Source organism: Lacerta agilis, chromosome 9, assembly GCF_009819535.1.
Source record: "Lacerta agilis isolate rLacAgi1 chromosome 9, rLacAgi1.pri, whole genome shotgun sequence".
In the NCBI taxonomy this organism is placed as follows: Eukaryota; Metazoa; Chordata; class Lepidosauria; order Squamata; family Lacertidae; genus Lacerta; species Lacerta agilis.
Window position 1 is genome coordinate 36,417,912 of NC_046320.1, and position 13,857 is coordinate 36,431,768.

General features: G+C 40.5%; 1 protein-coding gene across 4 annotated transcripts in view; it reads left to right on the plus strand.

Annotated features, from left to right (window-relative positions):
- Nucleotides 1–13,857, plus strand: part of SH3D19 (SH3 domain containing 19) — a 59,100-nt gene that overhangs the window by 25,287 nt on the left and 19,956 nt on the right. For 2 of the 4 annotated variants that reach the window (XM_033161212.1, XM_033161211.1), the window contains exons 3-8: nucleotides 2,144–2,184; nucleotides 5,061–5,101; nucleotides 6,229–6,271; nucleotides 7,652–7,799; nucleotides 7,992–8,199; nucleotides 8,830–9,798. In XM_033161212.1, coding sequence (XP_033017103.1) covers nucleotides 5,086–5,101; nucleotides 6,229–6,271; nucleotides 7,652–7,799; nucleotides 7,992–8,199; nucleotides 8,830–9,798 — 1,384 coding nt within the window. In that variant the 5' untranslated portion in view covers nucleotides 2,144–2,184; nucleotides 5,061–5,085. The remainder of the gene's footprint in view (nucleotides 1–2,143; nucleotides 2,185–5,060; nucleotides 5,102–6,228; nucleotides 6,272–7,651; nucleotides 7,800–7,991; nucleotides 8,200–8,829; nucleotides 9,799–13,857) is intronic. The other 2 variants (XM_033161208.1, XM_033161207.1) reach the window with 1 other exon arrangement.

Here is a 13,857-nt window from a genome sequence, read left to right on the forward strand (position 1 = left end):
TATTGCAATGTAGCCGAAGCAAAATTTCAAGTATGTTGGTACTTGGCCAATAAAATTATTCCTATTCCTATACATAATTATATACACTCACAGTATTCAAAGGAAACATCAACTGGAATACAGAAAGTAAAAAATGCTTACGACCCTTATTTGCAAACTAAAGTTTAACTGGAGTTATAGATTGAATGGTGGAAGAGGTAAAGGGCCAAGAAACCACCCAATGACTCACTCCTGTGAAAGCCAACTCAAATCAATCACAGGGATGTTTAACCCTCTCGGTCATCATGTGAACATCAACAGATGTTTTGGCATAGTTTTCTCCCCAGTTGCATGGGTCGTGCTTGGAAATGAGCAGCTACAGTTTGCAAGGCTTGTGTGTGTTGCTGTTGAGGGGAAAGATCCTTTCGTCTGCATCACAGGATCTGATTTTTGCCTGGAGCTGGCAGACTGTACCATTTGTGATCAATTGTGTGTGGCAGGAGGGGAATCCTGTAAGAAAATAAGAAAACACTTAGTACATCTGATTCTAATATAGCCTGCTGCCTGTTGTGCTACTTTTCTACTTGCAGGGAGTTGGGGGGTTCATTAAAGGAGCGTTTCATTCAAAAACATTGTCTGCTTTCAATGTTCTACCTCCACTGTCAGAGGTAGTATGTTTCTGAATACCAGTTGCTGGAAACCACAGGAGGGGAGAGGGCTGTTGCATTTTGCTTGCATGCTTCAGCAGAATGCTGGACTCAATTGGTCGTTGGCCTGATCTAGCAGAGCTCTTCTTATGTTCTTAAAATGTGCTAATGCACTTTCAATCTGAAGTGTTGCATGCCATTGGCCCATTTTAAGAATTCTACCATTCATTCTGCTGCATGAGAGAATAGTGATCTGGCAGACCTGCTCACAATTAGAGCAGGAGATTATTTTTTAAAAATACCGTCCTGCGTTTTGGAGTACAAAACTGAAGTTTATTTAAAAGGGAAGGCACTGACTGTCCCAGGCTCCGTTGCTCTTTACTCTGGGGACAAGGAAATTAAAATACATTTTGCTTGTGCCTCAGTTGTACAGGGGAAGATGGTTAAAGTAAAGGAGGGTGTCCTTGGGAATCTCTTATGTTTTGGATCCAGTTGCTTTTCTCCTCCTTGAAGCAAAGACAATAAAAACTGAACCTAGTACTGAACAGGCCTAAAATAGGACTTTTATCCTTGTAAGATAGATATGGAATTTTAATTTTAATTCCTTAAATGACTAGGACATCAAGAATTCATAGGGGTGCAGAGGTAGAGCAGTGAAAAGAGGATTTTTTAAATTGCCTTTCTTCTCCATGTGAGGGCAGGGGGACCTGACACACTAAAAGTTGAGTAATTGTTATTGCAATAATGGGGAAAAGTAGCACTCTGGTCCAAATTAAGTAAAGAGACTGAGGCTGCCTGTACTCATTATCTCGGAGCAATCCCTGCTTTATTCCTAGGATTTACGGTATCCCCGAGTATAATGTCTTGTTTCATGCTGTTGCATACCCCATTAAAATACTGGTTTCCTGGAGCAGCAGGTTTTCAGATTGGATGCATACAGCTTTTCCAGTACCCAATGGAACAATCCCTACATCTTTGCTGGGGCTTTCCATAGGCAGTTTTGGTCAGTTTGTGAATTTCTCTCCCATAAACAGGTGTTGGCAAGCTTGAGCTCATAAAGGAGTCTTAGCACACTGGTATAGGGGAGATGGAGCCCATTATTGGAAAGAATAGTTCTACGTAGTTCCATTTTTCCTTGCACCATACCCTCTAGATTTTCCATTGAATTTTTTTTTTTAATTTCCCATTAAAGGAATGAGGGCTTTTGAAGGAAGTAGTGAGTGGAAAATGTCATTGTAGCTGGAAAAAATGACTTTGAACTGCAATCAACCACACTTGTTAAAATTATCAGAAAGAGATAAGACTGGTCTTCTTTTGGTATTGTGCAATGATTCCACAGTGGTTTCCCTACTTTTATTTACTGCAGTAAAAAAACTAGAGTTTCACTTCGCTACAAAATGAACAATTTTATAGATAGTGATAATGAGGGATGTGTGTAGAAGAATTCCCCCCTGTTTTTCCGTTACCTTTTTAGGACAATGGGTACTGACGTTTTGTTTTGTTGTCTTCTTTTCAAGTCAAGGCCCCCTGTCATCCATTAAAGCAGTAATCAAGAGAAGTAAGTATACTTTCAGACTGCTCCCTACACTGTCTGAGCAGATGTCTTAACTTTTATGACAACAAAAATGACTGTAGCTTCATTAAGCAGATTGCAAATGCATTTGTTTTGTTTTGTCTTGTAGTTGCTGAGGAGTAGCTGCCAAACTAACATTTTTCTTACCTGTACCATGGCTTGAAGTTGGCTTGCTCCCACAGTTAAGATAAATACTCAAAGGACTCAGCAAATTAGTCTGAATTGGAAGTGAAAGCTTCCACACTCCTCCTCACTGGTGTGCTAGAGAGGGAGGAGGAGGGAGCGTTCAAGTTCAGGGCTCATAAGAACATAAGAGCCTAGCCAGGCTGATATTGTCTCACATTATATACCCACCACGGCTCACCACTGTGCCTGTGAGAAGCTTAAAGGAGCACAGGCTGCTAAGTTAAAACGGTTGAAAGGAAAGGTCTGTCCCTCCCTGCTAAGCAGAATGCTTGGCTGCTGTTGGGAGTCCAAGAAGGCAAGGGTTGGGTGGTAGCTTGTCTAGGCAAGCTAATGGAAAGTCCTTACTTTCTCTCCCCGTCCTAAGCAGCTACATTAAAGGCCATTTTCTATTCTTCTCACCAATGCATGAGGGAAAGTGGGAGTGATGCTGCTCCACTTTGTTTTGGCTTGACATAGAATTATCGTCCTACTTTTCAGTCGATGTAGAACTACCTCAGGAGCACTGTTACATCAGCATTGCAAAAAGTCACTTACATACAGGCTAGACCTGTTTGTGGAGTTGGGAGAGGAAGGTTCTTCCAAAGAGAGCTTCCTCTCCTTTCAAGGGAGGGAGGAAGGAAGGAAGGAAGGAAGTTAGTTAGTTCTCTAAGTGTCTGTCTGCCACCTCTCCCAACTGTACGACGAGTACTCTGGCATGAGTAAAGATGAAGCAGCTCTGGCCTAGAAGATTGAAATACGGCCTGTGCCATCTTTGCTATGTGGGATGGGATCACACCCTACTTTGAAGAATGAACTGCAGGCTAACCCAAGTCTGGCCAAGTTTGAAATGAAACTATCCCACTTTCTTTCTCCCTTTTCATTCAACGATTCTGAACTCTCCCGTTCTTTATATCAGTACTTCATTCTCTCTAACTAGCTGGAGTTCATGCTTACAAGGAATTACTTCCCTTGTTTCATCTTGTACTAACCATATTTTGCATGTATCACAAATGTATTCCCCATGACTGTTTCCTTATAAAAACAACTTTTTCCAAACTTTTTTTTGCCCGTATCCAAGAGTTACTCTAGTTTTTGGTCCCTATCATTACTCTGTAGGTAGGTGAACTAAATACCATTTCATACAATTAGGTATCGAAATAACATATTAAGATGTATAGAAAATTCAGTATGGAAAAAAAAAACTATGCTGGCTACTGGATTCTTGTTCTGGATATTGAATAAATTGCCCTGCAAAGAAAAATGTTTCACATTCCTTTTATCTTGCATCAAAGTTCATTTCCCCATGGATAATATTATGAACTGCCCTTGCAGTAGCAACTGATATTGGTAATACTTATATGCCACTTGCTTATACACGACTTAATCCATATCCCATAGAAATTAAAGACTATACTGTGCTGCTTTAAGCTAAGATGTGGTTTGGCTTTTTATAAAGTATGTGTCTGAACCCAGTTTTCTGGGAGCATGTTCAGCATTGATTTGAGAAGGTTTGAATGCAGGAAAAATTGCAAAGTACCTGCCCAGGTCTTAAGGCATACTCTGAACTCCCAGCCTTCATCTCTTGATATCGGTGCCAACCAGGCTGCAGAACAAAAACTAGAAAAGAACTTCTGCTTCAGAAATAAGAGTATTTATTATTTATTTGAATTCATATCCTACCCTTCCTGCCAAAGGAGCTCAGAAAACAGATCCACAACTTAAAACAAAAACAAAACAAAATTACAAGGCAGTTAAAGCATTCTAAAAATGGTTACAGCTAAAAACATTGCCCCATCCAGTGATGTTAGGGTTGTGAGGACCAGTATATTTCAGCCACCCAATGCCTGGGTAAACAGAAGTGGTTTCAAATACACCCTCAAAGTTAATAATGATGGCGACAGAAGCACCTCACTAGAGATGGTATTCTCCAAATGGGGAACCACCAGAGGCCTTGCCGTGAGTCAGTGTCAATTGGGAAGTGCCTCCAACAAGGCCTGATCTGCTGCTCATTGGGTCCAAGATGATTGATAATGGGGAGGAACTCTTTGGGTCCCAAGTCATTCAGGGTTTTATATGCTAACACCTTGAATTGGGCCCAAGAGCTCACTGGCAGCCAGTTCAGTGCTTTATAAGTCAACAGGTTCCTAGAATGGGCGGTGTACAGTGTCTCCTCAAGCATCACATAGTCCCATTGGTCAGTGAGTATAAGGTTAAAGGGCGGCATAAAAGGAATGTTTTTAAATCTTCGTCTAAATCCAGAAATGCAAAGACAAAAGGTCAATAAGAGAAGGACCTAAGGATATGTTGCTGATACCTGCTTGAAACAATCCTTTTATCTCCAGTGGCCTGTTGCCATTCTTCTGAATAGCAGAATCAAGCACAGCAATCATATTAGATAACTTTTTTATTCCTGGGAACTCCACAGCAAGGTCAGTTGAACCTGATGAATTCTACTGTTAAACCAAATATGAAGGTCCTGATTTCTTTTGAGGTGGCAAAAGAAGCCATATATTTTGTTGTTAATTTTTTTCTAAATTTTAAAATTAGAAAATGATTGCTGGAGTGTTCCTTGGAGGCAGGGGGAATACTACAGTGACATCTTTGTGTGACTAACAGTAGAAACCCAGTGCATCTTTACTACTAGCATGGTTTATTCTTTCTTTCCTCTGCTGTAACCCCTTCTTTTTTTCCTTCAGCACTCATGAATAGTGCACATCAAATATGCCCCGTGGAAGAGGTATGTCTGCGCTGTCCTTTCCCAGCTGGTGCTGTGCTGATTTTTGCTGATCCATCTGCAGTGGCGTAATTAGGGTAGCTTGCTTCTGCACGAGAAGACCAAACTTTCTCTCTTAAATTCCAATTGCTGCAGAAGCACCCTCCTTGTTTAATTCTTTGTTGTATTATTTCTATATTAAGATCTATTGTAAAAGGATGCATTCAAGTACAGTTAAAATAAAGCTAATAAAAATAGGTTGAGGTGAGGCTATAGCGCAGAGATGCTTGGATTACGTACAACTCTCTGCATCCTCACCATTGGCCATGATGATGGGACTGGTGGAAGTTGTCCAAAACATCTGCATGGTACTATATTGTACCTGCTGTAGTGGAATCGTTTTACTTAATAAAAATGCATTAAAAACATAACTGTCATTAACTTTGTTTAATAATTGTGATAGTGCCTGATATATAATAGAGCTGCAGTGACTGCAGTGCTCCCTCTCTGTCTTTTGAGAAGAAGAGCATTTAGAGGAACTTCTGAAAAGTGGAATGAGTGTACATACTCTCTTTTTAAGGATTAAAATGTAAGCACCCCAAATTCTATGATTTCCAAGGAGGAGTTGTGAACTTCATACAGCTACCCTCCATTTAAAGCGTTCTCTCAATAATTTAGATGATGGAAAGCAGTTCTGGGCACACATACTTTTGCAGTTAAAGACATTCTCTCTCTCTCTCTTGGAAATTACCAGAATCTGGCTTCCTGACAAGCTCAAGAGATCTGTATGAGCACTGGACTGGAGCATTGCTTCTGTATTTTTTCATAACCTTGTTGTTCAAGCGTGCAGCCTTGTCTTTTAATACCGCGTTACAAAACCAGTTTCGGATTTTACATTTTTATGTTGTCCTCAAAACCATGACATGCGCTTTGTGAAAATTCTTTTAATTTCAGTCGAGATGCCATTCAAGGAATAGCCTCAACAAACATATTTTATGTTGAATTTAACAATCCCTGTGAATGGTTTTACTGATAAACAAATTTCACTACAATCAGTTTTTCCCTAGTAATTTGGCAAGAATTTGGGTATTGAAATATAAATGTTATGCATGTACTAGACCAAATTAACTGTTGACGTCTTTTCAAACTAGCTTCTCGGACATCTGGCCACAGTGAGCAGCAAAGAGAGAGAAGGTAGGATGTGATAATTGATATTTCATTCAGTTCTCCTGGTAATAAAATGTGTTTGAGAATGTATGTCTAATCCTGCTTTTTTGTCAACTGGTCTCTCTTTCTCTCTAATCTGTGCTCGTGTTCCTTTATTTCTCTCTCACAAACACATTTGCCTTGTAAAATTTATTTTAAAACCTGTTACTCTTCCAGTAGAGTATGCACTGGACTGAATTAACTGTAAGTATGCCTCCGTGTGAAAAGAGTTGGCACTGTTTCCTACGCTGAGTTCCTTTGGAACTCCCCACCGCTCAGATTGTGTTGGCTGCTTCCTGATGCATGCTTCTACAACCTTTTGTTCCAGATTAATGACATGGAATTAACCAGGAAGAACCTCACCTGTTCCTAAACCTGCCACTTGGCAAACATGATTTTAAAAGGTTGTGGAAAATCATCTTTTTATCCATCTTTCACATCTGCAAGTACAAAAGTGTGCTAAGGGACAAATAATCTACATTTACATGTTTTGGTTTTGTATTCCCTGACATCTAACATTTTCCCCTTTTCCTTTTCTCCTCACTTACTACTTTCCTCCTGTTTACTTACCCGAATGTCACAACATAAAAACTTTTCATTGTAAAACTTGAGCTGTTTGATTGTTGCCTTAGCCTTTATAGCAAGTGCAGGTGGTTTTGTTTTGTTTTATACATATGAGTTCATAGGAGGACTTACTATCAGTCAACCAATACTTTAAAGAACAATAATTTTGTAATATTCATAATAAATCATTTTTCTAGTGATAATATTTTAAGCTGCAGTGCAAAGTAATTCCTGTGTTCTTTAACCTGTTAATACCATTATGTGATGCTCTCTGTTTTCATCCTGTAGACTCTGTTACGCTCCTTAAGTATGAAATATATAATTTGAAATTTATTACTTAATATTAGCATGGGTGGTTTATTAGGTGATAAATACTCTGTATATTGCAGGGGTTCGTGTGCATGCAGTGAGTGCCGGTGTGTGAAAAGTAGTACTGAAATCACCCTCCGTAGGCTCTCTTTTGGTAGTGTCTAGGATGCATCATTGCAGTAGCCACAAAATGGTTCTCCAAGTACCATAGCAACAGATGTCCTTGACCCCAGATAATTTGCTTTTAGAATTGCTGTGGTCTTTCATAGGTGGACAAATCAAAATGTATGGTAATCAAAATGACAGAGGGCAAAGATCTAAGAATTCTGTTGATATCTGTGGAGTTCTTGGTTATTTGCAGAAGGTAGGAAACTGTCGATTGATAGACTGGGTGCCCAGAGGGGTCCTGTGCTTTGTCTGAAGATCTACATAAAATACGTCTCCAAATTACATCAATAGCCATTGGTTTAATCTTTCTTTTTTTACCTTTTTCAGGCGCCCTGAAATCACAATAGTTGCAGCTGAGCCGCTTGGGCCATCCTCCTGGTTTCCTGGTGGAAATCATGTCCCTCAGCAGGGGTTAGGTTTTCAGCCGCCTCACACCCAGGCCCCTTGGAGAACAAATGATCTTGTTTCAGCCGAGGTGAGGAAGTTGAGGGTTTCCCTCTAGGCTGATTCTAATGTGGTGGCTACAATATGGTGATATGACTTCAGTATCAGAATTAATAATTATCCTCAGCACTTGGGGCATGGAACAGATTTGTATGCATGCAGAAATGCTCCATTTGCAAAACAAAACCATGCCATGTGGAATTTGCATGTGTTTCTTTTGCAGCCCCCTTCCTATGAGCAGGTAATCAAAGAGATCAATCGAGTGCAAGTCAACACTCCTAGCAACAATAATGCTCCCAGTGCTGTTAGTGCTAGATGCACCGCTACGTCTTCAACACAGACTGACTTTCCAGAAGAGATAATCAGCAACTTGCCAGGAACAAATGTGAAAAGTAATCTGCATGGTCTCTGTGAATGCGAAAGCACTCCAGGTATATAACTCTTAATTGTAGCTGAATTACGTTTGAAAGCAGCTGCATGGGTTCAGCTGTATGAGGAATATCCTATTGTGAAGTGTTCCCTAAAGAGTTGTTGGAGATCCCGTTCATACCAACGCAGCATGTCTCTCTTAGTGTTTTAAATGAGTGTGTTGCATTGCTGTAGTTGAGTTTTCACAACTGGAGCCTGTTCACACAAATGACTTGCATGTGAACATGTGCCGACAAGAGCCAAACCACTGCTCACAAAAATGAATTAATGGCATCACAGGGGGGGAAGTGACATAAATAAATGTGATTAGTTAAGATGTAGCAGAATTAGGGATGCCACACAACAAAAGAAAGGTTAGCTGATTAATATGGATTTATTAGTTGCTAGATTAAATTTGCATATCGGTGGAAAACTATTGTTCTGAAGGAAGAAACCTATTTCTTTGTTTTTTATGTCTGTGTTGTGTTAGACATTTTCTTGAAAGAATGCCCTGTCCTTCCATGTGAGAAAATGAAGAATGCCTCTTTTTAGATGGTGTTTGCAATCTGCAAGTTTTTTTTTAAATAAGATATTGTATCTTTTCCCCCTCTAAAATTTGTTAAATGAATTTGGGGTACCGTTTTGTTTTGCAGCTGTACCAATTCCTCGAAAGCCACCTAGACCTTCATCATCTCTGCTGATCAGCAATCCTTCCAAAAATGAGGAACTTCTAGTTGTGTTGGAAGAGGAGCAGGCATGTCAGGAGAAGCCTAATGCTGTAATATGTCCTGTTCCAAAACCAAGATCAAAAGGCAATCTGAAACCTGTAGTTAGAGATACTCAAAGCAACGCACAAGACAATCAGGAAGAAGAAAGCCAGTCAAGGACTGAAAAGGACACACCGGCAATTCAGCTGCTGTCCTTACTAGATGACAGCCTTTGGGACACTCATATGGACAGTATGGATAAAGATAAGAGCCAAAGTAGCATACTAACTCGGATTAAAGCTTTTGAATCGCAAGCAAACACCGAAACAAAGAAGCCAGAAATATCTCCACGCTCCTTAGGCCCCAAACCCATAATAAGTGCAAAAAAGCCTGTGGTGGCACCAAAGCCAGTGGCCAACAGAGCTTCAGGTGAGTGGGATTCGTGGACAGAAAGCAAACTAAAGGTCATTTCCCAGGAAAGGCAACCACAACCTCAGGAAGTTGGGAGCAACATAACCAAGCCTGAATTGCCAAAGAAACCAAAATCAGGCATTGTAAAAAGCAGTAGCAATGGATTGCTTAGTTCAACAGGCAAGTCAGCTTCAGAAGATAGTAATGGACAGAGAAAGTCTCCCATTCCTGCTCCTCGGCCACTTGTTCCCAAGAAGTCGGTTTCGTTTGAAAGCCCTGCTCTTCCTATGCTTCCACTAAAGCCAGTAAGTGCTACTCCTAGGCTCTCTGTAGCTGCCCAGTCAAATGCCTTTCGATCCCTGGCGGAGCCCCCTGCAAGCAGCCTCACAGCACCTCCAGGGCAGAGCAAGCCACCTGCGGAAGGAGATCTGATTAGCTTTGATGATGATGTTTTACCCCCTAACTCAGCCGGGACTTCTCAGGAAATTACGCCGTCAGAATCTGGTAAGATTTAAGAAGAGGAAAGGATTTCCTATAAGAATGATTACAATTCTGAATATGCATGCCTATTTTTATCACAACATTAGTATGTTTGGGAAACTTAGCAAATCAAGGTCAAAATTAATTCATTTGAGCTGCATACAGGTGAGTGTGTCTGCCTAAAATCTGGAATTAAAGTTTGATTCCATAAGCTTGCAGGCTTTTAGAGTAGTGGAATTGAAACATTACCAGTAAAATAATATTCCCCTAATGTATTTCAACTTCTTCTCAGACAATGTAGATATGGACTTGTACCTTTAGTATATGTTTAAAATAATTTTGCTTTACAATTCCCTAAATCATTCTTGTTTTGATTTTTAAATACAAAAAAGAGTATTATTGTTCTTTTCCTCTATTTTTATTCCTGTCTTCTCAAATTTTATATGATGTTATTCAATATAATCTTGTGTTTATTTGGCTCCTAGCAGCAATGCTCTTGGTTATAGGAATAGATTTCAAAAAATAGGGCTACTGGAACATAGGCATAATAACTAATCCATGATTGATGGTTTCAAGAATCAGGGCTCATAGAACCATAGATTTGTAGAGTTGGAAGGGATCCCGAGGGTCATCTAGTGCAACCCTCTGCAATGCAGGAATCTCAACGAAAGCATCCATGACAGATGACCATACAACCTCTGCTTAAAAACCTCTAATGAAGCCCACAACCTCAGTTTAGCAACTAACATTGCTTTCCTCTACATTTATGTATTGGTTATATATAAAGTGTACTGAAAGAAAGCTTGAGACCCAATACCAAGTGAGAATTTTGCCTTATACTGGGAGCTGGTGTTCAAAGAAGTTTAGAGTGTGAGTTACTAAATACACTAAATAAATAGCATATATGTGTATTGGGAGTGCCCAATTAAAATTACCCTTGCTTGTAAGAATGATTGTGATAATGCAAGACATTTTGAGTAGATTTTACACCCACACCCACACACACCATACATTTGTAGTTAGAAACGTTAATGAGACATTAGTTTATTTAGCATTTAGCCTCTAGAGATTCCTAGCACAAGATTTGCAGGCATTTCTTTGCATGAGGATACATTTGTGTTAAGTATAAAAGTGCCATTACATGTTGATCTTTTGAGAGATCACGGTCATCACATGGCAACATTAGTGATCCCTCCATTCAGAGGAACACAGTTGATATATTTCATAATTTTTATATTTGGTGTGTTTTTGTAAGTTTTTATGTGTGAAATTACTGCTTTCTGGCTCTAAATGCTGCTGAAAGGTTCAATGAAAGGTGATAAATAAGAGATGGGGGAGAAGACCTCTACTTTTCCCCCAGTGGGTATCCAAATGTGCCTAGTGAGATATGCAGTACAGGAGAGTTCTGCAGTTAATAACAAAACCCCAAACCCTATGGTGGCAAAAGCAAAAAACAAACCCAAAACACAGCCCAATGAAGACTGAGCATGCTCAGAAGCCATTGAATGTTGAGTGTCAGCTGCAAAATAAAAACAGGAAAACGGCCAGGGCTCAGAATGGAACGTGCTGCTTCTTCCCGTTACAGCAGTGGTGGAGAACCACCAATCCACAGCCCAGAGTCCTAATTTGGCCCACCAGTCTGTTTTCCCAAACCACGCTCAGCTATATCACACTTGACATCAGGTATGGGACTGCAAAAGAACAATCAGGAGCTTAAAGTTAGTCACTTAGAAACCTCTTTGTAGTAAATGACTAATAAGTCAAGTAGACAATAGTAGTAGCAGCAGTAGTAATAATATGTACCTTCCAAATAATAATAATAATAATAATAATATTATGCACTCCCAATTGTTTCTTGGGAAGTGGCGCTCTTTCTTATTTGAAGAAACATGCAGGACAAGATCCAGTGTCACACCAGCAAATGAGAACTTTCCCCACCTCCCAGCCTGCTTTGGAGGGTCCCCTAATGCTCTGCAGCAGACTTTAGGGGTGCATGGGGGGGGGAGAGGATTCCATTTACACGTCAGATGCTGAAATAGGATCTTGCTCATAGTTTTCCAAATACTTTATAGGGGCCATATGGTTCCCCCCCCCAATAATATTGTGTAGACTTCATGCAGAGAATGTGTTTTCAGAACTGAAGGGGGAATGCTATTTTAGCTTCTTGCCTCATTTACTACTAAATGCTTTCAGTTGTGTGGGTTGTAAATCTGCTCTGGTAATAGGGTATAGTTGTCACAAATGAGTCTGTATTAATGATGTTTAAGGATTGTGTGTTCTTATTATGTCCTGTGCAGTGAATAAGTAGATGGAATTTTGATGTACTACAACTTCCTTTCCTTATTGCCTTAATGAGGCCTTGGCAGATTACAGCAGGAAATGAACTGTTGATGGCTTTTTGTATATACTTGAAACCGGTACCTTGAGTCTAATGTTGTTTTTGTTGTTGTTTTTTTATTGCTGTACTTTTAAATCAGATCAAATATAGCTGGTCTGCATTTCTTATGGAAGTGAAACATGCATCGCAGAACAGTGTACTGAAGGAGAAAGGCCATATGTACCTTCTCTCATTGTAGCCAGCATATATTTTGCAGGGAGGTGGTGGCGAGAAGTCTTGGGCGCCATGGTTGTGAAAAGCTTATATCGTGATATAATAATTATTATAATACTGTGGGGTTATTGTTTCTGCTTGTTGCTATGCAGAGGGCAGGAAGCTCAGTATGTCTTGATCTTCCAGATATTGCTGGACTCAAACTGCCAATAGCCCCAGGCTTCTCCATTCCTGATCTAGATAATGGTGCCAAAATAGGAATAGAGCACACTGGAAGATGGTAGGATATTCTGCATCTGTAGTTTGTAGGAAAGATAAGAAGCACCTTAATATCTTATAGAAATGTGGCAAAAAGCATTTTTTGGGGGGGAATACTTTTTAGGAAAATTGCATACTACCCCTTCTTAGTCTTGCACTAAGTGCTCTCAAAGCTTCATACAGTAATAACACTTTGTTAGTTGTTGTTGTTGTTGTTGTTCAGTCGTTCAGTCGTGTCCGACTCTTCGTGACCCCATGGACCAAAGCACGCCAGGCACCCCTATCCTCCACTGCCTCCCGCAGTTTGGCCAAACTCATGCCAGTCGCTTCGAGTCAACTCCAACCTGTGTGAGGTTCACACCCCTAAATAGGATCAGATTATTGCTAGAGAAAAGAATTGATATTTCGCTGATTATTGCTGGATTGGAGAAGGCTTTAGCAAGTGCATTTAAGCATTTTGCTTTCTCATTTTTATGGATTGTGCTCAAGATAGCACTGAGTATTTATAGGTTGCCAGCCCCTTTGTTTGCAGCTGCATTCGTCTCTCTAATAACACACTTAGATGGTGAGTGCCAACAGGAATGAAGTTTAAAATGGATCCACTGAGAAATAAGGAGATATCAGCATGTTCAGAGAAAGCCCAAGGTTTGCAGAAATAAACAAAACTCTTTGATTTTTTTAAAAACCAAAAAGCTTAGTGGGCAGCTAGTAAAGATAGCCCAATGCTCATTAGCCATGGATTGTTGAGTGTCAATTGGAGAAGGAAAACAGAAAGGCAGGGGAGTGGAAATTCCTCTTAGGACAGAATGGTTAGCTGAGTGTATTATTCCTAATTAATTCAATGTACATCCTGCCCTTCCTCCCAAAGGAGCTCAGGGCGATAGATCTCTTAGGAGGAGCCATAGCTCAGTGGTAGAGCACCTGCAGGAGGCCCCAGGTTCAATCCTTGGCATCTTCAGGTCGAGCTGGGAGAGAACACTGCCTGAAATCTTGCAAAGCTGCTGCCGGTCAGTTTAGCCAGTACTGGGCAAGACAAACTAGTGGTCAGACTCAGGCCCATGCAGAGCTTGTCTGAGGCCCAGCTGGGGGCGGCAGGGTTGTAGGCTTGTTAGAATAAAGTTATAAACTCAAAACAAAAATGCAGCCGGTCCCTGGCAAGAGCCCCCAGCCAACTTAGCCCTCCGAGGTCTGGGGCAAGTACACCCGGCTGCCTGCCCCCCTGCACGGGCCTGGTCTGGACACACTATAAGGCGGCCTCCTATGTTCCACATTTT